The 22,942-nt window shown below is 42.0% G+C and overlaps 3 protein-coding genes across 5 annotated transcripts in view; 1 reads left to right on the top strand and 2 right to left on the bottom strand.

Moving 5' to 3' along the window:
- Positions 1 to 33: 33 nt before the first annotated feature.
- SKA3 (spindle and kinetochore associated complex subunit 3) lies at positions 34 to 11,498 on the bottom strand. Of its 2 annotated transcripts, XM_060273829.2 has the most exons (10): positions 11,074 to 11,498; positions 8,908 to 9,024; positions 8,552 to 8,616; positions 7,602 to 7,767; positions 5,762 to 6,104; positions 4,267 to 4,355; positions 2,074 to 2,231; positions 1,662 to 1,874; positions 1,409 to 1,530; positions 34 to 500 (listed from the first exon to the last, which is right to left on the bottom strand). In XM_060273829.2, exons 2-10 carry the CDS (start codon positions 9,008 to 9,010, stop codon positions 494 to 496), a joined length of 1,266 nt encoding a protein of 421 aa, XP_060129812.1. In that variant the 5' UTR covers positions 9,011 to 9,024; positions 11,074 to 11,498; the 3' UTR covers positions 34 to 493. The 2 variants fall into 2 exon arrangements, with proteins under 2 accessions (XP_060129812.1, XP_088524411.1); XM_088668285.1 differs by lacking the exon at positions 8,552 to 8,616 and having other exon boundaries at positions 11,074 to 11,329.
- A 57-nt stretch (positions 11,499 to 11,555) lies between these two features.
- On the top strand, positions 11,556 to 15,686 carry MRPL57 (mitochondrial ribosomal protein L57). Of its 2 annotated transcripts, XM_035115095.3 has the most exons (3): positions 11,556 to 11,592; positions 11,865 to 12,008; positions 15,277 to 15,686. In XM_035115095.3, exon 3 carries the CDS (start codon positions 15,279 to 15,281, stop codon positions 15,591 to 15,593), a length of 315 nt encoding a protein of 104 aa, XP_034970986.2. In that variant the 5' UTR covers positions 11,556 to 11,592; positions 11,865 to 12,008; positions 15,277 to 15,278; the 3' UTR covers positions 15,594 to 15,686. The 2 variants fall into 2 exon arrangements, with proteins under 2 accessions (XP_034970986.2, XP_034970987.2); XM_035115096.3 differs by lacking the exon at positions 11,865 to 12,008.
- Positions 15,687 to 18,276: 2,590 nt separating this feature from the next.
- The window catches only part of ZDHHC20 (zDHHC palmitoyltransferase 20), a 37,912-nt gene continuing 33,246 nt past the window's right edge, over positions 18,277 to 22,942 (bottom strand). Inside the window, exon 13 of the mRNA XM_035115097.3 lies at positions 18,277 to 22,377. The gene's annotated coding sequence lies outside the window, so the exon portion shown is untranslated. The remainder of the gene's footprint in view (positions 22,378 to 22,942) is intronic.

Raw genomic sequence — 22,942 nt, 5'->3', positions numbered from 1 at the left:
TACCATAGTTAAGTATGAACACTTACAATCTTGGATGTTCCATCTAACTTTTTTTAATTAAAAGAAAATCAAATTTTAAAAACCACAATGGCAACTCCTGCAGTCATAAAAAAATGCAGAAAATTTGCGGGCAGGGGGAGGGTGGATTCAAAGATCAAATTAGTTGAAGAGCAGGGCAGCAGAGTTGGCCACTCTTAATGCATTATTTCCCCCCAGCTTCTACCATCTTTACATATTAACTCGCAAGCAGAATTTAAACAAGTATTTAATAAATGCAGTCCTAACGCAGTCCTAACTTCCATTAGCATGGGAATACACGTTTTTATAATGTCTTATTGGGGGTCTCTGGGGAAATGAAAGAAGAGAATATAGTTTTAGTTAAACTGGTTGCCAAACGGTTAGAAATAAATACTCTGAAATTTTCCCATGGAGTTTGCTGGACAATCTTCTTTATTGCAGCCTCTATAAAGCCAAGTCATAGCCTTCATCCAGATTACTTTCTGCAAATGTAATAGAAAAACAAACAAAGCAGTTACATTATAATATTGGCACCACGTTCAAGTGACTTCCATTGAAACATTTCCTTTTGTATTCATTTCATAGGGGTCTTGACTAAAGGACAGCCATCTTGGTGTTTTTATTTTTTTTAAAATACTGGCATGTCCAAAGATTCACTCTTCTAATGAACTGCTAAGTCTGAAAGTGGAAACACATTGCATTCCTTCTTTACCAGTCTTTGAACTCCTGTTCACCTTTTCCTCCAATAAACGTGGGTCATGCCCAGGCAACGAGAGCTGACTTGAGTAATGGGATTTTCAATTAGCCCAATCCCACCTTACAGTCTATCCTCCTTTCTATTAGACACTGATAAGGCTCTCAGTGGCTATGTTCTACTTTTAGTGTCAGCCGCAGTTTGCCTCTGAATGCCAGCAGCAAGTTATCTCAAGTGAGAAGACTGCTGTTATGCTTAAATCCTGCTTTTGGGCTTCCCCATAGGCATCTGGTTGACCACTGTGGGAACCGGATGCTGGGCTAGACAGGCTGCTGGCCTGATCCAGAGCTATTTTTAATATATACTGAATCTTAAAACTTCAACAAGATACTGGCAGTCGCTCCGGATCAACACAGTGCTTCCAAGAACTAGTGACTGGTTGCAGGAATGTTCCCAGACAGCTAGCCTTCATTGATGCCATGTGGTGGGTTGGAATTGTGGCAGGGAAAGAGGCAGGGATGAGTAGGGGGTCCTGTTCTTTGGACACCATGCCACAAAACTACCTACTAATTCCAGGCCTTTGCAAGGGGCAGTGAATGCCTCATATGCCTGCACATAGTATAATGCTACTTCCACCGAGTGTCTGGAAAAGCCCGTTTTTTGGGGGGGGGGGGATACCTCATACTCAAATCTCACCTGTTTTCTTTGCACCCAGTACCAAGAACAGGCTGTTTTTCAAACAGTGTAGCAATTCCTTCATGAGTCCCCTTTTCCAGTGATCTGTATGCTTCTACCTTTGGATTGTATTTTGACAAGATCTGTAACAAAACAAAACAAAAAACATTAAGTAAAACATTCCAAGTTTTGTACTTTCCATGCATAAGGAAAACAATTTTCTGGCAAAAATGTTGAAATCAGCATTAGCAGCAGGAAGGTTTAACTTGTTAACCTGAGAAATCTGCCTTGGAATCACGGTTATTTCAGGAGGAGGAGGAGGAGAATTGAACAGGCTACTGTAATCTGATATTTCTGGAGGAGGCAGCTCTTCAAGTCTATCCAGTACTGCTGAAGAATGTTCAAGACACTCCAGATCCTTGTCTGAATGAGGGACAGGTGGTACAGTGTCGTATCCAAGAACTGTATTATTTGGGACACATGTTTGCTGTAAGGAAAAAACCCAGAGAATTGCAATGTTCAGATAATGAAATACAAGGACTATTTTTTTTATTTTAAAAAAATCATGCAGTTAAGACATCCTTTGAAGATCTTCATTGTTAAAAGTATTTTCTATGAGTACAGCATGGGGCAGAAGTCCCATTAAGAGACCCATTTCATTTACAAAATAAAAACTCGGTGCTTACTTTAGGTTTTGTTATCTGAGGCTGTGTATCTGGAAGAGATGCTTCATTAGAGGCATCCAATTTATTACTCTCTGGGGATATGGCGTCCTTTCTTCTTGGAATCTTCAAGCCAGGTGTGCAGAACTCAGGTGCAGCGGGTGAAGCCATATAATCGTCATCTGAAAACACAGTATATGATTGGCAATTTCACACGGATATTGAGTCTACGAATTCATTCGGGTGTAAAAGGATGAAAATGCAGAACAGGCCACACTTCCATGAATGAAGAGTTCTCACTGGACCCAGAGATTTATATCTGAACGCAATGGAAACTTTCATCACTGGTGAATGCAAGCTTTTGTCCTTTCTGCATAGCAGAATTTGATATTTGCCTCTGAACAGCTACATTTACATTCAGATAATGAAATCAGATTGCCAGAAACAAGTTTTCCCAAATTCTGAAACTCCTTATAGGGATAAATTGTCATCGCTCTCTCAGTTCATACCCACTTCAGTGGTTTCTGACCCATTTCCAGGCCAAATTCAATATGCTGGATATGACCTTAGGCTGGGGCAGCATTATGCCCACCTTGAGAACAGATTATCCAAAGGGCTGCCGCCTCTTCAATATCAGCTAGGGCAGGGGTTCCCAACAAAATTTTCTCGAGGACCCCTCATCGAGCCGCTATTGTGACAAGGACCCCCATTAATTCCTAATCCTAAAATTAAAAAGTGAGAGCCAAATTAAGAGTCTTTTTATATTTTATATTTATACGTTTTTTACAGTTACAACAGAGTACTCCATCAGTATACAGTTAGTTTTAATTTTCAGTTCTTAATGAGATGAGTTAAATCTGTCCTTTGAGTCCATTATTTCTGAAATATTAGGTTCCAAACTTGAAACCAACAGTCCATTTTTAACTATGCGAACTGTAGCTTCCGCGAAAAACAACGCTTTGTTTACAAACACTACTGTTTTGCAAAGAGGCAGTGCGCGCCAGGGAGGAGGGAGAGGAATGGAGAAGACAGGGTACCTGCGCAGTAGCGCACAAATGAAGCCGACGCGCGCAAAGCATCTTGGGGAGGTGAGCGTTAGTAGAATGCGCGCGCTGCCTCTTTGCAAAACAGTAGTGTTTGTAAAGCGCCACCTAACGGCATACAGCAGAACTACTGCCTCTTATCTAATTCTAGTTTTGCGCTAGACTCTGCTCATGCAGGAAGCGGCCAAAACAAAAAATCTGTTATCATACGAAATATATTTAATATATTTTTTATTCTAATAGCATCTTGCGGACCCCTCTGGCATAGCTCGCGGACCCCTGGGGGTCCGCGGACCACCTGTTGGGAACCACTGAGCTAGGGCCACCCTCCTGCTTGTCCCACCATCTGATGTTCAACTGATGGTGGTATCTTGTGCGGTTGGCTGCCTCTAGGCTCCAGAACCTATCCCCTTCCTGAATGAAGTCAAAGACCTTTTTCATTCCAGCAACCTTTGGGTGTGTTGAATAGGCAATTGTTTTGTTTTGTTCCTGGCTTTAAATTGGAGCTGCTTACTAGATTTTATTTCAGCTTTCATTCTGCCTGTTCTTTGTTTCTCTTAGACTGTTTTTATGAACAGTTTCAACCTATATTTGGATAGCCCAAGATGTTGTAAGTTATTCAACTGTATGAAATATCAATTAAAAATCTTTTTTATTCAATTTCTAAATAAATGCGCTTCCCAGTTATTTTCTATTTACTGATTGGTCAAAACACTGGAAGAACAGATTTACTTATTAGGCTGCAATTCTAAACACAATTTCTAGGGAATAAGCTCTATTAAACAAATTGAGACTGACTTCTGAGGAAATATGCAAAGGCTCACACAAGAAAGACTATTACAGTACTGTCTGCAAGCTTTTCTTGAATCTCCACAAAGGAGATTCTCTCCTTTTCACTTCTTTTTAAAGAAAACTTATTAAGATAGCCTGGAATATCCCTGAAGCCAGGCCTCCACAGGGGATATCACTCTTCACTTTCATTACATTTCTTCTAGATCACCGGCCCCATGGCACACAGGTTCCCAGGAGATCTGCCATTCAACCCAGCTAGGTAGCAGCCTCACATGCCTTCAGACCCTATACTCTGGAATCTCTTTAGTTATAAGCCATGGGTATTTGAATGGTTCCTTACGGAAAAGAAATCACTAGCCTAATTTGAATACACAGGGCTTACCACAAAATTTGTTCTTCTGCTTAGGTGTATCTAGGTTCTTGTTTGATTCCAATTCCACTGCAGATTCACTTGGTTTATTATTCGCTTGCCTAAGGATAAGACAAAAATATTGTCACATCATATAAGAGAGTGCCTAATTCTAGAGAAGAAGGGATACCGCGTTTATGATCCCAAAACCCTATGCACTGAGTGCTGTGGCAAAAACTATGGAGAACTTCTCTACAGACAGTTTGTGAAAAGGAAGTTTGTATTGACACGTCTGTGCCTTTCCCCTCAACAACTTCATTCTATTTTCAGTAATTGTGAATTGGCAGAGGGGAACAAACTTAAGCATAACTAAAAGCACGAGTAAAATAAAATAAGACACATTTTTCCTGTTTACCCTGTCTCCATTCCCATCCCATTCCTCCTGTGTTGAATTATAGAGTGTAAGCCTCTTACTGCAAGACTCTCATCCTGCGTTATTGGCCAAGGGAGCTGGCGTACAGCTTCCAGGTCATGTGGCCAGCATGACAAAGCTGCTTCTGGCGAACCAGAGCAGCACACGGAAACACTGTTTACCTTCCCGCTGTAGCGGTACCTATTTATCTTCTTGCACTTTGACGTGCTTTCGAACTGCTAGGTTGGCAGGAGCTGGGACCGAGCAACGGGAGCTCACCCCGTCGCAGGGATTCGAACCGCCGACCTTCTGATCAGCAAGCCCTAGGCTCTGTGGTTTAACCCACAGCGCCACGTGCGTCCCTTACAAAGTACATGCACTCAAATATTTGGGAGGCTGCAGTTTATTAAGGAGGCTCAAGGAGATGCCCTTCCCTACTCTCCATAGGCCCTCTTTCATGACTTCAACACAGATCCGTCACCCGCACTTGCGGCCATCTTTTCTGATAGCTCAGCTCTCTTCCACAGTCCCATCACAGAGGTGTATGTCCAGGTTGGATGGGGAGATGGGGGCTTGCTTTTCTTGTCACTAGTGCTAGGTTATTACTGATGGCGTCCAGGAGGCGGTGGAGTTATTTTGTGCATTTTTCAAAAAAACAAACAGGAAACCATTAGCTGAAAGTGTTTTGTACAAAAGGCAGAATTACGGTAAAACATCTTTTTTTAAAAGTAGATGGTTAAGTAGTCTTCCAACTGGGGGGTCAGAACCCACTACTTGGGCGCAGCCTGATTGATTCAAGATAGATTGCAATAGCAGTACCAACACTGTATAAACATGGTTTTTAATAAAGGAAAAAGAAATGAGTCTCCAAGTACATCCTTGGGTTAAAACGGGGAGGGGGGTGCAGTTCTGTGTCAGAAAAGGTTGAGGACCACTGCTCTAAAATAATGGTGCCATTAGAGGTTAGCAGCAAGTCTCACCCCTCCTCCCACTAAGTATTTGTGTGCATGCAATGTTTGCAAATTTGCTAGCTGAACACCTCAAGGATGGAAAGTGCCATCAGACTGAGAAATGAGAACCCATGAATTTTTGGAGCTCTCAAAGGATGTTACTTACCTACTGTTTTTGGTATTGAGTAGGAAGATAGTTTGATCTGCCACTAAACTTGTGGTATCATCATTCAAACCCATTTTATACCCATAGATACGAAACTGTTCTGCCTTGGGTGATAAACGCTCAGAATAATCCACTCTCGGTTCCTCCTTCTGCGCATATGTGGGTTGATTATGCATGATGCCTGAAGTACTTCGGAGAGCATATTTTAAAAGGCCAAAATCTGAAAGCTGTGGACTTTGCACCAGAGCATGATGTCCAGATGATTGTTCAGGACAATCAAGGATTTTGGGCTCTTCTTCAGCAGATGTACACTCAGGGTTAATTTCAGCTTCATCCTGTTTTGCTTTATTAAAAAGATAATCTGCTTAGTTTCAAAAATAACCAATTTTTAAAAAAGACTGAATTGCTTATAGCCATTTCCACAATTCTGATCTCCTCATTGCATGAGATCAGGAGTATTACCACAGTATAGTGAAATATCTGAAATTCTGTTGGTAATACATGGTTATGGTTTAATATTTAGAAGATTCTCTTGTAGGGTGGATTTGTTTTAAATCAAATCGATTTAAATCACTAGTCAGCAAGACTTGATTTAAATCATTTCTTTTTTTACAAAAAGACTAATTCTTGCTGGTATTATCTTAATATTTACAACCAGATGAAGGTTTCATTTCTAGAATAATAAATTTTCAGAGTAGTTTTTACAGTTGTATCAAAAATTTCTGATTTGGTTATACTATTAGAAATACATAGACAGATAATTATGAAATTATTGTGAGGTTTAATAAGGTAACTGTTTATATCTGGACAATTTTTCTGCTGTACTTTACTTGAAGGAGAAAAATAAAATAACAATTTAAACAATTTATTTAACTGAAACAATAACATTATAGCATATGTATCCATGGGGTGGAATTTCATGGATAACAGGAAAAAATAGCAGTGAGGAGGTACATAATATACTCCAGAGATCCTAAGCATAGTTAGGAAACAAGGAACTCTACAGTTCCAATGCAGCTTTTTTTAAAGAAAGAAAACTAAACCTGACTAGCTATACCAGAATATGAATGCACACTTGAATGCAAACACCACTGAAAGCAATTCAATGTGGGCAGTATCTGCAACTGGATGGAAGGTTTATTACGCAAATCTTAACACAGCAAGCGATAGTTGTGCAGAAACCTGGGAAGTATATTAAAGAATTACATCGAAGCATATAGCTTCCACAGCTTTAGTACTTATAGGCATATAGCAGTTACAAAAGTTAGAGCTTTTAATTAAAAGGATTCTAAGCACATTCTAAAGGGACGCGGGTGGCGCTGTGGGTTAAACCACTGAGCCTAGGGCTTGCTGATCAGAAGGTCGGTGGTTCGAATCCCCGCAACGGGGTGAGCTCCCCTTGCTCGGTCCCAGCTCCTGCCAACCTAGCAGTTTGAAAGCATGCTAGTGCAAGTAGATAAATAGGTACCGCTACAGCGGGAAGGTAAACGGCGTTTCCGTGCGCTGCTCTGGTTTGCCAGAAGCTGCTTTGTCATGCTGGCCACATGACCCGGAAGCTGTACGCCGGCTCCCTCAGCCACTAACGCAAGATGAGCACTGCAACCCCAGAGTCGTCCGCGACTGGACCTAACGGTCAGGGGTCCCTTTACCTTTAAGCACATTCTACACTTCAATAATAAAAAAGGAGGATGACTGGAGTGAGTGAGAGCATGCAACAAAAGTATTAGCAATTTCCAAGCTGAAAGCTTCTATTGCATTCTGTAAAAACACCCAACATGTTCTTTAATTTTAAAAATGCACATACAGCGATAAGTGAAATGTGGAATATATTCAGAATTACCTGCATCCTTGCCAACAATGGGTTTGTAGCCATATTTCTGGAAGAAGTCTCTTATTTTCCCAAGATCTGTTGAAGTTCGTTTCATCAAAACTTTAGTGGCTTTCAAGAAATCATAGGTAGCATCTCTTTCTGAAGAACTCTTACAAAGAGTATTATCAGCATCACTCTTCAATTAAAAAAAATGTTTATCTTTAGACAACGCTGAACAGTTTGTATAGGTCAGCAAGCAGTATGGCAGGATTATGACATCAGTTTTTATTATTGCCAACAGAAAAGAGGCAACAACGATTTTTTTTTTTTTTTACGAAGGGAGGGAAAAATCTTCTACAAAATATGAATGATAGATTTCTCCATGCTTTGGGAGGATTAGAGCCAACAGTGTATATCACTGATGGATAATTTGGTGCAAGCTTAACAGAAGTATTTTAATTTTCCTGCATATCTAGGATCATAGCTGACACACAGGAAGAAAACAAACAAACAAACAAACATTACCCCTCACTACTAATGTGACTTACTTCATAAATGCAGAAATGTAAAACATTAACTACCAAACAGGACTTATCTTCATGCTTACATTTAGTACTTTATTTCAGAGTTCATAGAATCAGAGAATTGTAGAGTTGGAAGGCATTCCAAGGATCATCAAGTCCAACCCCCTGCAATGCAGGAATCTCAACTAAAGCATCCATGACAGATGGCTATCCAACCTCTGCTTAAAAACCTCCAAGGAAGGAGTGATCAGTCCCTTCCACTGTCAAACAGCTCTTACTGTCAGAAACGTCTTCCTGATGTTTAGCTGGAAATCTCCTTTCTTGTAACTTGAAGCCATTGGTTTGAGTCGTCCTGGGTAGGAGTCGAACCAATGCTTTTTCTTTAGAATTTCAGTGAATTAGAACTGAGAGTTTTAAAAGGTGGGGCAGGGATTGGGGAGAGTAGATCAAAAGTACCTTTAGTGTTCTGGCTTCAGAGAACAGTTCGTGTAAGTACCTCATTGGTGAATCTTCTTCAAATTCTTCAAGTCATGTTTTTTAAATGAAAATGGATTTAGAAAGAAAACACAATTCAGTATCTTTAAGGTATTCTGCAGGACAGCGGTTCCCCAAACTATTTTTCCTATGGACCATTTGAAAAAAATCATTAATGGTCTTGCTGGACCATTTTTCACCTCATTATAGCAATGCACTGTGCTAGATGTTATATGATTTTTAATTACAATTTGAATTCCATAGAATACTATGTAAAATACAATAAATAATAAAATACCATGTAATTTTTTAATTTTAGTTTCATGGGTCTTCCTTACCTGTGTCATCACTCTGAAAAATCTGCTTCAGCTGCTCAGCCTCTTTTTCCACAGTGACCGCTAAGGTCCGCAGTTTGTTGAAGAATATGCCAGTGACATCCATAGTGAAGGAAAACCCTAGACAAATAAGCAGCTTTTGTTGTTGCTATTGGCATAATTTTCAGAAAGAATACGGAGCAACTTTTCAACAAATAGGCAGAACACAAGCCATAGAAGAGTAATTTTTTTTTAAAAAAAAAAACTTTTAACAGGTCAGCATTGGGGAATTTGGTTGTTTTGCAAGAGACTTTCCTCACAATCAGTTTAATCCAAGGAACACCTGCAGCAGAATAAATTTGTGCCACATACACTGCTGGATATTGTGTTTTGTCATTAGCTACCACTGATACAAGTAGATAAATAGGAACCGCTACAGCGGGAAGGTAAACGGTGTTTCCACGTGCTGCTCTGGTTTGCCAGAAGCGGCTTTGTCATGCTGGCCACATGACCTGGAGGCTATACGCCGGCTCCCTCGGCCAATAATGCGAGATGAGCGCGCAACCCCAGAGTCGGTCACGACTGGACCTAATGGTCAGGGGTCCCTTTACCCTTTACCTTACCACTGATACAACACCCACAAGGGTCTGACATTTTTGAGACTTAAGTTCTTAAGAAATGCCACTGTTTTGTGTTTGTGTGTGTTATTATCACTGATAGCTATAATTGTTGTATTCAAGTTGAAGTGAAATTCCATTCCCTTTGAAACAAAGTACCAATGAACACTGAAATTTTATGAGAAGCTATCACCCTAATGATTCAAAGAATGCCACACTCCAAAAGCAACCAGCCGTAGCTACAGCTTGCTAGTGTGCTTTGTTTGAGACTTTGATGCCTTTTTTATTATGCCATATCCAAATGTTATTACAGAATAAAGCATGGAATAGTTATCAAATGTATATTTTAAGCAATGTAAGCTATACATCTGTATCTCAGGCCAGGGACTGTGCATTTTAACTTTGCTCAGTACTTTTAGCCCTTCTGTAAACAATAAATTGTGGTTATTATTTAATTAAACAGGTTCAAATATTTTATTATTAGTTATTAAATTTGTATACCACCCTTCAGAGGGCAGTTCACAACATAAAAATACAAAACAAGAACATAAAATACATGTTATGTATTTTAAATACAATTAAAAGACAATAGCCAAAAGCCAGGTTATGGAGAAACGTTTTTTGCCTGGCGCCTGAAGGTATTTAATGAAAGTGCCAGGCGAGTCCCCCTGGAGAGAGCATTTCACTAGCAGGAAACCACAGAAGGAAAGACCTGTTCTCATGCTGCTACCCTCCAGACCTCTCATATGGGCAGAGGTGGTCCTTGAGAACCTCTCAGTTTCCTGAGAGTAAGATCCACTGAAACCAATTTTCTTCTGAGGAGGCACTGCATTGCAAGACTGAACTTTTTATAAGGTCCTAGACAACTCAGGTCCAGGCTTTTTTGTAGATCACCTTGACCTCTATATCTCCACACTCAAAAGATGAAGGGCTCAGCATGCAGCTACCGACAAGGCTTTCAGTATGGTTGTACAAGTATTATTAAATTCTGTCCCCTCCTTGATTAGACAGGCACCTATTGCCCTGTGCATTGGACATCTACTCAAACCTCTGCTTTTTATTCACACCTTCCTCAAGCTAATTATTACTTTAGCCCATGGCCAATCCAATCTACCATGAATGACTTTCAATATGCTTTGCAATTTTGTTTTTATATTTCATGTTAAGCATTTTATAAATCCTTATAAATGTGGAACAAGCCAAGGCCTCTTCAGTCCAGCATACTAGGGCCAGCCAGATGCTTTGGAAGCTCCCTAATGGAGTCTGAAGATAACTCTCCCCTAGTAACCCCACTATCCAAGAACACGCTTTCCAACTGTCATATAAAAAGAACCATTTTACATGCTGCTGTTATTTTAACGTTGCTAAACTCTGTATCTATATTACCACACACTTGACACCTTAGAATGCTTAATGGTGTATTTTATTGCTGCATTGCATCCACCTTGGGAGAATATGTACCCTAAAAAGAATTGAGCAGGAGGAACAACCACTATTAAGGCTTTCCAAAACTTGCCCTCCCCACGTTTTAAAGAAAAACCTGAAAGGCGCAGGAGACAAAAAGGAGCCTTACCGTTTCCACGCTTGGGGAGTCTATAGAGTACCTGCAACTTCTCTGCCTTTTTACACACGACCGATCCCTAACACGTACTTACAGCCCCTCTCCCTACGGGCAGGAACAATTAAACGGGGGGGGCGGGGGCGGAAACAAACGCGCGCAGACTCCTGCCCAGTAAAAACGACCTTTTTGAAGTCCAGCCCACTACCCGCAAACGTGGGGGGGGGGGAATTGCCCCTTAAATCTCTCTGTCTCCAACACATACTGTACCGCTTTTCTCTCACGGCACACCCAACCACCCCCCTCTCCCGCCTCGACGTTTGAATCTGCCAGCTCAGTGATTGGTCAGCTAGGAAGCGAGCCAGCCCCGCCCTTGCTCGCTTTCCACGCCTCCTCAGTGGAGGAGGTGTGTGTGGGTGGATGGAGGCCTCCTCACTCTCGCGAGAGCTTGAGACTGAAGCACGGACGAGCCTTTCGGGCGGCGCCATTTTGTTTTCCCTGCCCGAGGTGGGACCGACGGACCTGGTGTGACCGGTGAGTTGAAGAGGAGCAGCGGGAAAGGGGTTGCGGGGACGGACGGGCAGAGCGGAGGGACGGTGAAACAGGTGGGGGGGGGAGGCGGGGAAAAGGGACGGGGCCCCCTTTCCTTCTAAAGCGCCGGCAGGAGGAAGCGGGCGGGACACCGAGAAGCTGCCCAAGGTGGCCGGTAGCCACTGATAGAATTGCAGTGGAAGGAGGCAGGGACTAGTTGGTGGGAGCACTTCAGACGTGTCAGATCTGCTGTTTTTTCTTCTTCTTGTTACTAGAGCTCCCAAGATTTACCAGCCGAAGCCTAGGCGCAAAAAGCAAACGTGTAGCGTTAAAGCAGAGGACAGACCTTGAGCAGCAGAGGGACTGTTTTCCGCTACTGGAACTGAATTCGGTTCACACAGTCCTTTCACACGCTCCAGGTGAGCCTCCAGGGGGGTGGGGATCCTCTGGCCCTCAGGTTTGTCCGTGGGGCCAGCAGCGTGAGAGGTTTGCAGCGCTGTGCATTTCAGAGTTTACTTTCTACAACGTGCAGGTGTTAGAGGGCTTCCCTAGCCTTCCTGTGAGATATAGGGACAGGGCTTTATTGGTGGTGGCCCTACACTTTAGAACTACATCCCCAGGGTACAACCACTCATTGCTGGTGGTCTTTAAAATAAACATTTCTTGTGGTTTTTGTCTGATTTGTACTGTACTAAAAAAAAAACAACTATTTAGATGCTGCTGCGTTTTTGTAATTTTTATTTCATGCATTTAGAGTAATGTAAGCCGCTTTGTGCCCTGAAAACAGGGTTAAGAATAGTTTAATTCACGAGCGCAATCAGTAATAGAAAGTGTGATTTTTTTTGGTACAGGGAGAGACGGGCTTCAACTGAGTGACTATTTTCATCTGTGAATATTTTTTTTGGGATTATATTATACTCCTCTGTGTTTCTTTACATGAATCTGAGATCTCCTGGAGATTTCATGATTTTCCCCTCACAAAATCTCCAGGAACTTGGATGACCTGCAAGAGCCTCCTGGAGCCCAGGAAGCAAGGCGGAGAGCTTAAAATTAAGCTCTGTCTTGCTTCACAGTCAAGATTGCTCATCTGAGGGTGGTTCAAGTACAGTATAGGACAGGCATCCCCAAACTTCGGCCCTCCAGATGTTTTGGACTACAATTCCCATCTTCCCCGACCATTGGTCCTGTTAGCTAGGGATTATGGGAGTTGTAGGCCAAAACATCTGGAGGGCCACAGTTTGGGGATGCCTCGTATAGGAGTTTTTGGATATGAGGTGCTATCCCTAGAATGTAATCCCCGCTCAATGTACTACAGTGGTACCTCGGTTTACGAACACCTCGGGTTACAAACCTTCGGTTTACGAACCATCGGAACCCGGAAGTAAGTAACCCGAGGTTTCCGAGGTCTCCACGGAGGCATTGGAGGCAGTCCCATCTCAGCCGCCTTGAATGAGACGCGGCTGCAGCGCAGGGCACTTGCGTCGGGGAAAGGCTCCTTTCCGCGCAGTTTGCCTCTGTGAAGGCATCGGAGCGTTTCCATGGCTGCGTCCCAGTCACAAATGCTCCAATGCCTCCGTGGAGGCCTCCATAGGCCTCGGAAACCTCTTGGTAGACAGTAAAATTCATGTTAAATTGCTGCTTTAGGGGGTGTTTTTCATCGTCTTCAACAGATTAATCCACTTTCCATTATTTTCAATGGGAAAGTTTGCTTCAGTTTATGAACGCTTCGGTTTATGAACAGACTTCCGGAACCAATTGTGTTCATAAACCGAGGTACCACTGTACTGTGGGTTTGGCATAGCACAGTAGGTGGGGTTGGCATATCAGTGTGAAGGCTTCATTTAAGCTCTTCTCTGATACTTACCATAGTTTTCGATGTGGGACATTCAAATATGAGTCCCCAGCTGAAGACTGGGGCTGCATACACACAATTCATTTAAAGCCTACACACCCCTCAAGAGTATTCTGTCCAAATAATTTTTATTGGTTTTCATGTAAATACAAGAATATATAACTACAGTAACTTGTCCAGTGGTACTTTCTTATTAAGTTTTATATGCAGTACACAGCACAAGCAATATGTTTATTTATGCATTATAAATTCAAGTCTCCGCTCCACAGAGATTCTTGTGTTGTTGGTGGAATAAAAGTACAGTATCTTCTGTCCACCCCTCACAGAATCTTGAGGACCGTAGTTTACTCTCCCCCATGCTTTTTAACATCTACATGCAGCCGCTGGGAGAGATCATCAGGGGGTTTGGGCTGGGTGTTCATCAGTATGCGGATGATACCCAGCTCTACCTCTCTTTCAAATCAGAACCAGTGAAGGCGGTGCAGGTCCTGTGTGAGTGTCTGGAGGCGGTTGGAGGTTGGATGGCGGCTAACAGATTGAGGTTGAATCCTGACAAGACAGAAGTACTGTTTGTGGGAGACAGGCGGGCAGGTGTGGGGGACTCCCTGGTCCTGAATGGGGTAACTGTGCCCCTGAAGGACCAGGTGCGCAGCCTGGGAGTCATTTTGGACTCACAGCTCTCCATGGAGGCGCAGGTCAATTCTGTATTCAGGGCAGCTGTTTATCAGCTCCATCTGGTACGCAGGCTGAAACCCTACCTGCCCGCAAACTGTCTTGCCAGAGTGGTGCATGCTCTAGTTATCTCTCGCTTGGACTACTGCAATGCGCTCTATGTGGGGCTACCTTTGAAGGTGACCCAGAAACTACAATTAATCCAGAATGCGGCAGCTAGACTGGTGACTGGGAACAGCCACCGAGACCACATAACACCGGTCTTGAAAGAGCTGCATTGGCTCCCAGTACGTTTCCGAGCACAATTCAAAGTGTTGGTGCTGACCTTTAAAGCCCTAAACGGCCTCGGACCAGTATACCTGAAGGAGCGTCTCCACCTCCATCGCTCTGCCCGGACACTGAGGTCCAGTGCCGAGGGCCTTCTGGCGGTTCCCTCGCTGCAAGAAGCGAGGTTACAGGGAACTAGGCAGAGGGCCTTCTCGGTAGTGGCACCCGCCCTGTGGAACGCCCTCCCCTAGATGTAAAAAAAACCCCAACTACCAGACTTTTAGAGGACATCTGAAGGCAGCCCTGTTTAGGGAAGCTTTTAATCTTTGAAATTGGTGAATTTTAATATTTCTGTTGGAAGCCGCCCAGAGTGGCTGGGGAAACCCAGCCAGATGGGCGGGGTATAAATAATAAATTACTACTATTGTTATTACTCCTCATAGAGCTACAAGTGTCAATATTTTATTTTATTATTATTATTTTGCAGGCAAGGGATAAGCTTTAAATATAGGGTGTGTACCTAGCCTCAAATGGTACAGCCCAGGCATAGATTCCCCTTACTGGCTTATCAGTAGTGTGTGTTGCCTCACTTGAATTTTCTATTAACTGAAGAAAATCAAGGGAAGGGCCTTTGTGGGAATCAAAAGCTGCACCAGTCTGTCCTCTACTTACACATTATCAAAAATCGGGAGATAGACCCCTGCAGCCTCTGACACATGGACGATTGCCGAAAATCCTGTATGAGATAGGTGTGCCCATTGATGTCTCGAGCTAGAAGTGAGTTTCTCTAATTCATCATAGCCATGGGTTATAGCTGCTAACTAAATAATATTGACCTCTTGTATTTGATTGAACAATATTCAAGTAATCAATGTTAACCTCCTTTGCTGTTAAAGGTATGTTTCTGACCATAGCACGGCTTCGAAACAGCATTCCTGGGAGTCAGTGGATTGGTAAACACAGACGGCCGAGGTTCGTTACAGAGGTAATGAAACAGGGTATCATTAAGAGGCTGGAAAGGGAAGCTGAAAATGAATATTGGCTGAGCCGGCCATACATGACAAAAGACCAGGAGTATCGCCACAACGTAGAACGCAGAAATTTATATCGGAAAAAAACAATGGATGAAAAAAGAGCTAAGTTTCCAGAGCACAAGTTTGCTACAGAACATCTGGGTCACCTTAATGTGACCAAGAAATGGACAGAAGCTTGAAAAACTTTAGTTGGCGTTCAGCTGCTTGCAATTGCTGACAGTGGCAACCACCAGTTATGTAAGAAGGCCTGTAAATAAATGTATTACTCTTCAGCTCTCAGTCTCTGTGTTCATTCCAAGTTACAGGTGTTTTTTTTTCTTCCAAACTTTGGTAATGCTATTCTGTCTAGAAAGGACCACCCTCTCTCCTCAAGTTGTGCCTGCAAAAGTTTCTTGTAATAACCTAATGTTCAATCCAGAGTAATGTCTAGTTATTCATTCCTCTGCTAGGTGTTATTTTCCCAGTGTTAAATCCAGACATCTCAGTTTCATTCCCTTCCCATCCTAGAAATCCAAAAGAGGTTCTCCCATTATTGTTAAAAGTAAGAGTCAGCCTTAATCTTCCTCTGGTCCACCCTCACAACTTTACCTCCAGATTTTAAAAGACAATTAAGTCCTTCTTATTTATTCCTCATGAATTTCTTCACTGTATTTATATAAGACAATGTCCACAATTGACCACAAATTAAGTAGACATTAATTTGCACTCCCCCCAAAGTACCTATATATTCCAATTTCATTTCCTGTTGCCATGGTCTTCTGTCCTTGTCATTTAGATTTTTTTCTTTCAATTTCCTGCATTTCCATTCTTTTTTCCCAAAAGTATTGCAGGAGGCATGATCACTTTTTCTTGAGATGATTCCAAGTTATACACAGTCCTCCTTCCATGAATTCCATCGCCTTCCAGTACCGTTTCCCCTTTTTTAATAGGTAGTCATAAAGTAAGCCATGGCAGGGTTTTTAAGCATTTGAGAAATATAAGACATACCCCCAAAATAAGCCATACTTCCGCGCTGTGGAAACCAACCCCCACAGGCACCTCCACTCAGTCACTCCATGCGGCCGGCACTGCAGGAGCGCGATCAGCTGTGAAGCGGCGCTCCCGCCTTGCTGGCTGCATCCCTGCACTCCGCCTTCTCGTCCACCGCCGTCCCTGCCGCTTCCGTGCTTGCTGCCACCGCTGGGCTCACTGTTTCTTCCTTGCCTGGCCCGGCCAAGGAGCTTGGAGCGCCCTGCAGCGGTGGGCAGAGCGCCTGAGCCAGTGGCCTCCGCCTGGCCCGGCCAAGGATGCCTGTCGCCCCGCCACCCGGAACTTGTGGCTGCTGCAGCACCGAGCACTCAAGAGGGCCAAGCAGCGCCCTGAGCCGTAAAAACCGTACTGGTAATAATAAAAAAGGACATCCCACCGAAAGTAAGCCACCCTGTTTTTTTTTTTTAGGAAAAGAAGTTATAAGACGGCGTCTTTAAAAAGGGGAAACACAGTATTACATTTGTTGCACTCCTTCCAGCATCAGCAATAAACCATCCTCTAGGGCTGGCAAATTATCCTTGATCATTTTTTCCAGGAGCTGTGACTCTTCAGTAATCTGTGTAAAACCTTCCTCCTGATGTAGCAAACCATCTCCAGTATGTTTTCCCAGGAGCTGTAATTCCACACTTAATGATTTGTCCATGATCATTTTCTGCATCTCCCATTTTAAATTGCTTTCTCTGTTGATCAAATAATTTTTGAAAACCTGCCACAGTTAATAGATTATTTCTTAACATACCTGCAATCTTGGGTGCTACTAGAATACAGTCCTAACCACATTCTTAGCATTCCATTCTTCCCACTGCGAGTGCAGCAGCAACCATTAATTCTCATTACTGTCAGTGCAATCACTTGTGAAACGGAGGATCAAAGATATAACAGCATAACATAGACACTTCTCAGAGATTCTCTTCTCTCTTATAAGCAGGTGCGTGTTATAAACAGCTGTATACTTTCCTCGAAACAAACTAGATACTTCCTGAAAAAAACAATTTTGCCTTCAGTCTTTCAATGACTTCTCTTCTTAAGCCAGCTTTAGGGTCATATTTCAAATTGGCATTTTTACTGACAAAGGAGTAGTTTCTTTAATTTCGTTAGTGATTTATAGCAGTTTCAAATATAACTAAAGAAAGGAGGTATGGTTAGTCTTTTCTGGATTGATCTCCAGAGATCTTTAGCAGTGCCTGGGCAATGCTGTTGTTTCTCCCACTCCTGGTCACTCACCCGTCCAATAGGATTTCTCAATCGCGTCAGCATCAAGAATATCCAGGAGTTAATCCAAATGTCTCTGTCCAGCAGAGACAAAAACGACACATAATCTCCACCGTTAGTCACCACTAAATTACATCTTTGGGGAGCTCCCAAGAGAGGTGACTAACCTGTGACAGCTCCTTCCCCGGAAGTGTATCTTGATTTTAGCTTTGTCACATTGTGTGTCCTCAGTGGTAGCATGCTTTCTAGCAGCAACCTGTCAGGGACAGAGGTAGATTACAGTGATCCATGTTTTGGGCTGGTACACTTCCATTTCAAGTATAGTGTCAATGGGACCTGCGAAATGCATGCTGTCCTAAATTGTTAGCCCTTACTAGCTAACATTTCCAGGCAAAATGGAGCCAAGTGTGGGGACCCAAAATAGAGGTGAACTCTGGCAACATCTGCCCACTGCTGTCTTTATTTAATTGGACTGACACATGAGAGATAGCCCCAACTAACTTTTGAAGCCCCTCTTCCTTCCCAAGTGATGTCCCCACTCATTTATACCCACACATAAAAGGGAATTGAAATTGTATCTTCATCACTTGCACCAATTAGAAATGCAGTTCACAAGTTAGCTCATTTTTTCAACGTATTTATTTAGTTTCTTTTGCATTCAGTGTGTCATAATCCATTTTAATGTATCATCACTTTGGCAAAGAAGGGTTTAAAGATTATGCTTTTTCCCCTTAAAAGGAGCTATGCTTAAGATATTAATGGAAGTCTGCACTTTGATATATAAAATACTCAACATGATTTAAAATTATTGGTGAAAAATACACATGAAAATATTACAAGGTGCAGATAAAAACATGAAAATTTCAGGCAAAATGATCTGTATTCTTTTATATTTAATTTATTTATAAAAGTCTGTTTAAAAAGTCACTTTAAAGTATTAATGGCAATGCTTTCTTTGTGCATAGGAAAATTCCTATCTGCAACATAAAAACAGATGCATTATTCACATTATATATCCTCTAAATAACCTCATACCAATTTAAATTTTGAGTATTTGCAAGCTTACTTAGTTACAGTGGATATACCTTTATTTAAGTAAAATCCTTGCATACACATTTGTCATAAATTCAGGGCAATGTATCTGACATACCCACTGGCAAACACACAGGTTGTGGCAGCCCTAGACATAAACTAAGGATGTCACTCTTATGGCCTTGTAATTTACACACGAGGGCAGAAGAAATGAAGACACAGTGGAGAGATGTTCTCTGTTTTGCATTATGGTCTGCAATTCTAAACCATGTATTTATATGTCATCTCTGCAGAAACCCGTAGGACTTCCTGGTAAATGCATTTAGGAATGAAGGAAAAATCTGCATTCCTTAAACCACTTTAAATAAAATTTTCCTGGTAGAATCCCAGAATTCTGGGACTACTTGGGAACTGCAGCATAATATAACTTGTACATCTGATGGTGCTTACAATTTTTGGGTGCCAAGAAAAAGGTTCCGATGCTGTCCTAACTTGACCCAAGTTATGAGTCAGTCATATCCCTGTTGGATGATCTTCTACAACTCAACTTCAGTTATTGTTCTGTAAATGTGTACAGACACTTTCCACCATTTACAAGATTCAAGTTAAGATCTGGAGAATACATATTGGATATTAAGACTGAGTTAAAGCATAGGTTTCCAACACTGATCCAAGAGATATGTTGCTAAGTAACTAGGAGCTAACGTCACATTGTGTATTAGGGCTGGCATCTTATTAAAAATAAAGATGATGTTTGGAACTTGATTGACTCTAGTAGTAGATACCAATTGTTAAGGCATTCTACCAGAAAAAAGAGTGGTTGGTAAATGAAAGAAGTGCTGCTTGTGCTGCTTTAAAAAACAAACAAAAAACAACTTCACCCCAAATCTGTAACATAAAATTGAACTCATAAAAGTGGCCAGCAAGCAACACCAGATTGTGATAAAATCAGAATTCAGCGACTCGGAAGGGGAGCTTCTTGAAACAGGAATGTGTCTGCTAGGGAATGCAAACTGTATTTACTAGCATTAAAAATCACATTGATCCTTAAATGTGACCTGCTGATGCTAGGTCATTTACTAGCAAAATGCTTTCATAAGGCATTGGAATTAAAACTAAACTGCTTTACAAAGTATATTCTTTGGTATAATTTCTCAATACTGGTCAAGATAGCTTACACATTAAACAACGCATACCATGAAGGAGAGTTCTTTTGGAACCTTTTCAAAGTAGTTTAAGGACTGCAGATCAAGAAAGTATTGAATATTGACAATTATTACCCCAATAGTGAAAAAAAGGGAATGCATTAACAGCAACGTGTGGACTTCTAACATTCACGTTAAGTGCAGATGGGCCTTTATTCCTATGTACACTCTACAAAGAGAACCCTGTTACCCATTTTACATATACATACTATAAGAAATGTGCTGCTATCGTTGACCTAACTGGTAAACACAACCCATAAATTTATGCCCTGGCTCCCAGGATATACTTGATTCCATTCTACCCTTTCCTGAAGCTGTTGAGAGTCAAAGCGCAGGTACTGTATGATGAATGGGACAAGCAAGGCAGAGCACGGCACCTCTGCTCACTTGTGTCAACACTGAAGGGGCTGTCCATTTGCTACAGTGCCTAGCTAGTGCAAGAAGTTGTAGGACCATTCTGTGGGCTGGCTGGGACATAAGAAGACAAAAAAAGCAAACCTGCCTCCATTCATCCCCACCTGACCTGGACAAGCTACATGCAAGGTGCTGTTGTGCCACATAAAGCTTATTTCCTCCATGCGCTCTGAAGCACTGATGGCAACTGCTATTTCAGGGCAGGAGTTGGGGTGAAATCCCACAGCCTTGAGTACAGAGAGTGAGGTTACCAGTTGCACTGAAAGCCCTGAGCTTGATTTATGCATTTTGCACAGGAAGGGAGTAGGATCCAGCTCTTGAGTTTGGGTTGGTCACAAAGACAGCACAAACCATTTTAGCTTTCCCTTCATTTTGTAAACTAAGCTAAGAGACAGATCTAAGAAGATCCTAAACTATTTTACAAACTACAAAATTTATTTTCAATATAATTCCCCCCCCCCCAACTATCATCATGTTTCCTAAGATTTGCAAAGTGGATCCCGGTTTTTCCACTTGTATCATACATGGGATAATTTATATAAAAGGGGTTTGGGAAGAATTTAATATTTTTATGGAGCTAACAAACTATGAGCAGCTTGGACACAATTTATGATAGGGAATTAAAAGGTACACATCAAGGTACAATGATGGGGCAGTCTAACACCATACAGTGAGCCAAGATGGAACTTCAAGGCTACAATGGTCTCCTCCTTAAAGAGTATTGGAAGCCAGAATTCTGCTTAAAGAGCTGGGTGGCTGGAGATGAGGATTCTTCTGAGTCAAGCATCGAGTACTTCGCTGCCCCTTGTGAACTGATAATAAAGATTAAGCCCTCACAGTAGTTTGTTGTAGAATTATTTTCTCAGAAAAATATTTGTGTCCTAAAAGGATAGGCCTTGGGTTCAGGGTCAGTGAGACTCTGGGAGGGAGAGTAGGATCCCAGATGCCAAAGCAGGGGTTACTAGAGAACAAACCCTCTCCCTTGGGTGCATTCTTCTACACCTTACTCAGGATTTTGCTAGTAAAACTCCCTGTGAAATCCAGTCCCATAAAGTACAGTACATATTTGTTTCTTTTCTCTTAAAAAAGAAATGGATGATCTCTGAAGCTGGGCTGAAAAGAAGATGGATAAATCAATTGGGATCTTTATGCTGGGATTATCAGTCAAAAAGATTTGAAAGTAATATTCAGGTAAACATCTCGGCGGGGGGGGGGGGGAGGAGGAGAAAAAAATCACTTTACTGAATTATATTGTTGATATGGCTTAAAAAGACAAATTCTAGAAATTAAACTATTGGCACTTTAAAGAAACAGAAAGTCGAGGAAACTTTATTCTCCCTAACTAATGTACTATGTTGCCAGTGGGCCCTTATTTCTGAAATAATAATAATGATGATGATGCAATGGAAAAACCTTGCTTGTCTGATGTTGTATTGCAACAAAGCAAGCCTGTAGGAAGAGAACTTCAATATCAGAGAGGACTAACAGGCCAGAGTCTTGGGTTGGCTGTTTAGCAACACCTACCAATACCACTGGTTATCTGATAATGGTAGTGGAGAAAGCAAAAATGCATCATGCTGCAAGTCCACCAGATAGCGCTTTGAGACACATAATTGTACTGTGCAGTTTCAATGACCGTACTCTATGATTGTTTCACACTTTCCTCCCCTTCCCCATCCTCCTTCCATAGACTTGCTATGGAAGAAACTCCCGTATGACACCGGCATGGCATTTCTCACACGAACTTTGCAGAATTAGTTTCCTCCACCGCGGTGCAGCCAAAATGCATAGTTTCTGCACTTCTAAGAGTCTTGCATACTCTCATATCCTTCCAGGGTATTTCAGGATTTGGCCCTTGTAGTGGCTTACGTCCATGTTGCGAAAATGCACATTAAGAATCTTAAGGCATCAAACTTTCTGCTCTGCAACAGTGCTCATAAGCATCCACTGGATACTGTCAAGGATTTCGATTTTTTCATATCCTGCTAACATGCTGGCACTGTTCCATTGATATATCAGTGTCTTCCATACAAAATTAAGTAATATCCAAGCACAAATGTAGTGTAGAAACCTATATGGAAAACAAATTACATTAGTGTAATGCTGCATAAAGACAGAGATAGAAAAAAGACTACCTACTCCATATTTCGATCTATGTTGCTTCCTTGCATGACTTACTGCTTATGAAGGGCTTTGCTTTTCCCAAAATGACTGAAGCCCACCTGGGGTCTATGTGCTGCCACCTGCGTTCCACTCATACAACTTCTATCAGCTTGGTCTTGGGATGCTGGCAACTGCACTGTAAACACATTTCTATCCAAACAGGAGTTGGTTTCTGCTCTCTGAAATCTGCCTGCTGCTTTAAATCTGCTTCGGAAATAGATTTGTGGTATCTCAAATTAACCAGTAGAAAACTCATCCCCTAATCGCAGACACAAAGGAACTGATTGTGGCTACTCCACACTGAATAAACATTGTTCTGATGCTTATAGTCACCGTTTTCCAACCGTATTCATGGCTGGAATTCTAGAACTCGAAGCAGGTGCCAGGTCTGAGATCTGCTCAGATTAAAGCCATGCTCAGCATGACTGACAGCAGATGATGCCTTCTGGACAATCATTCAAACATATGTATCA

This window comes from Zootoca vivipara, chromosome 4 (assembly GCF_965207765.1).
Source record: "Zootoca vivipara chromosome 4, rZooViv2.hap1.1, whole genome shotgun sequence".
NCBI lineage: Eukaryota > Metazoa > Chordata > Lepidosauria > Squamata > Lacertidae > Zootoca > Zootoca vivipara.
This window is presented reverse-complemented; position numbering and strand designations above follow the sequence as displayed.

Bases quoted from the DNA above. Each gene is read 5' to 3' on its own strand.
- MRPL57 (XM_035115096.3), top strand. From the start codon at position 15,279: ATGTTTCTGACCATAGCACGGCTTCGAAACAGCATTCCTGGGAGTCAG.
- SKA3 (XM_060273829.2), bottom strand. From the start codon at position 9,010: ATGGATGTCACTGGCATATTCTTCAACAAACTGCGGACCTTAGCGGTC. The intron at 7,768-8,551 runs GTACTTTTGATC...TTTTAATTGAAG, and splicing joins CTGAAGCCAGAACACTAAAG to AGTGATGCTGATAATACTCT. The intron at 1,531-1,661 runs GTTAACAAGTTA...GTTTTGTTACAG, and splicing joins TTCCAAGGCAGATTTCTCAG to ATCTTGTCAAAATACAATCC.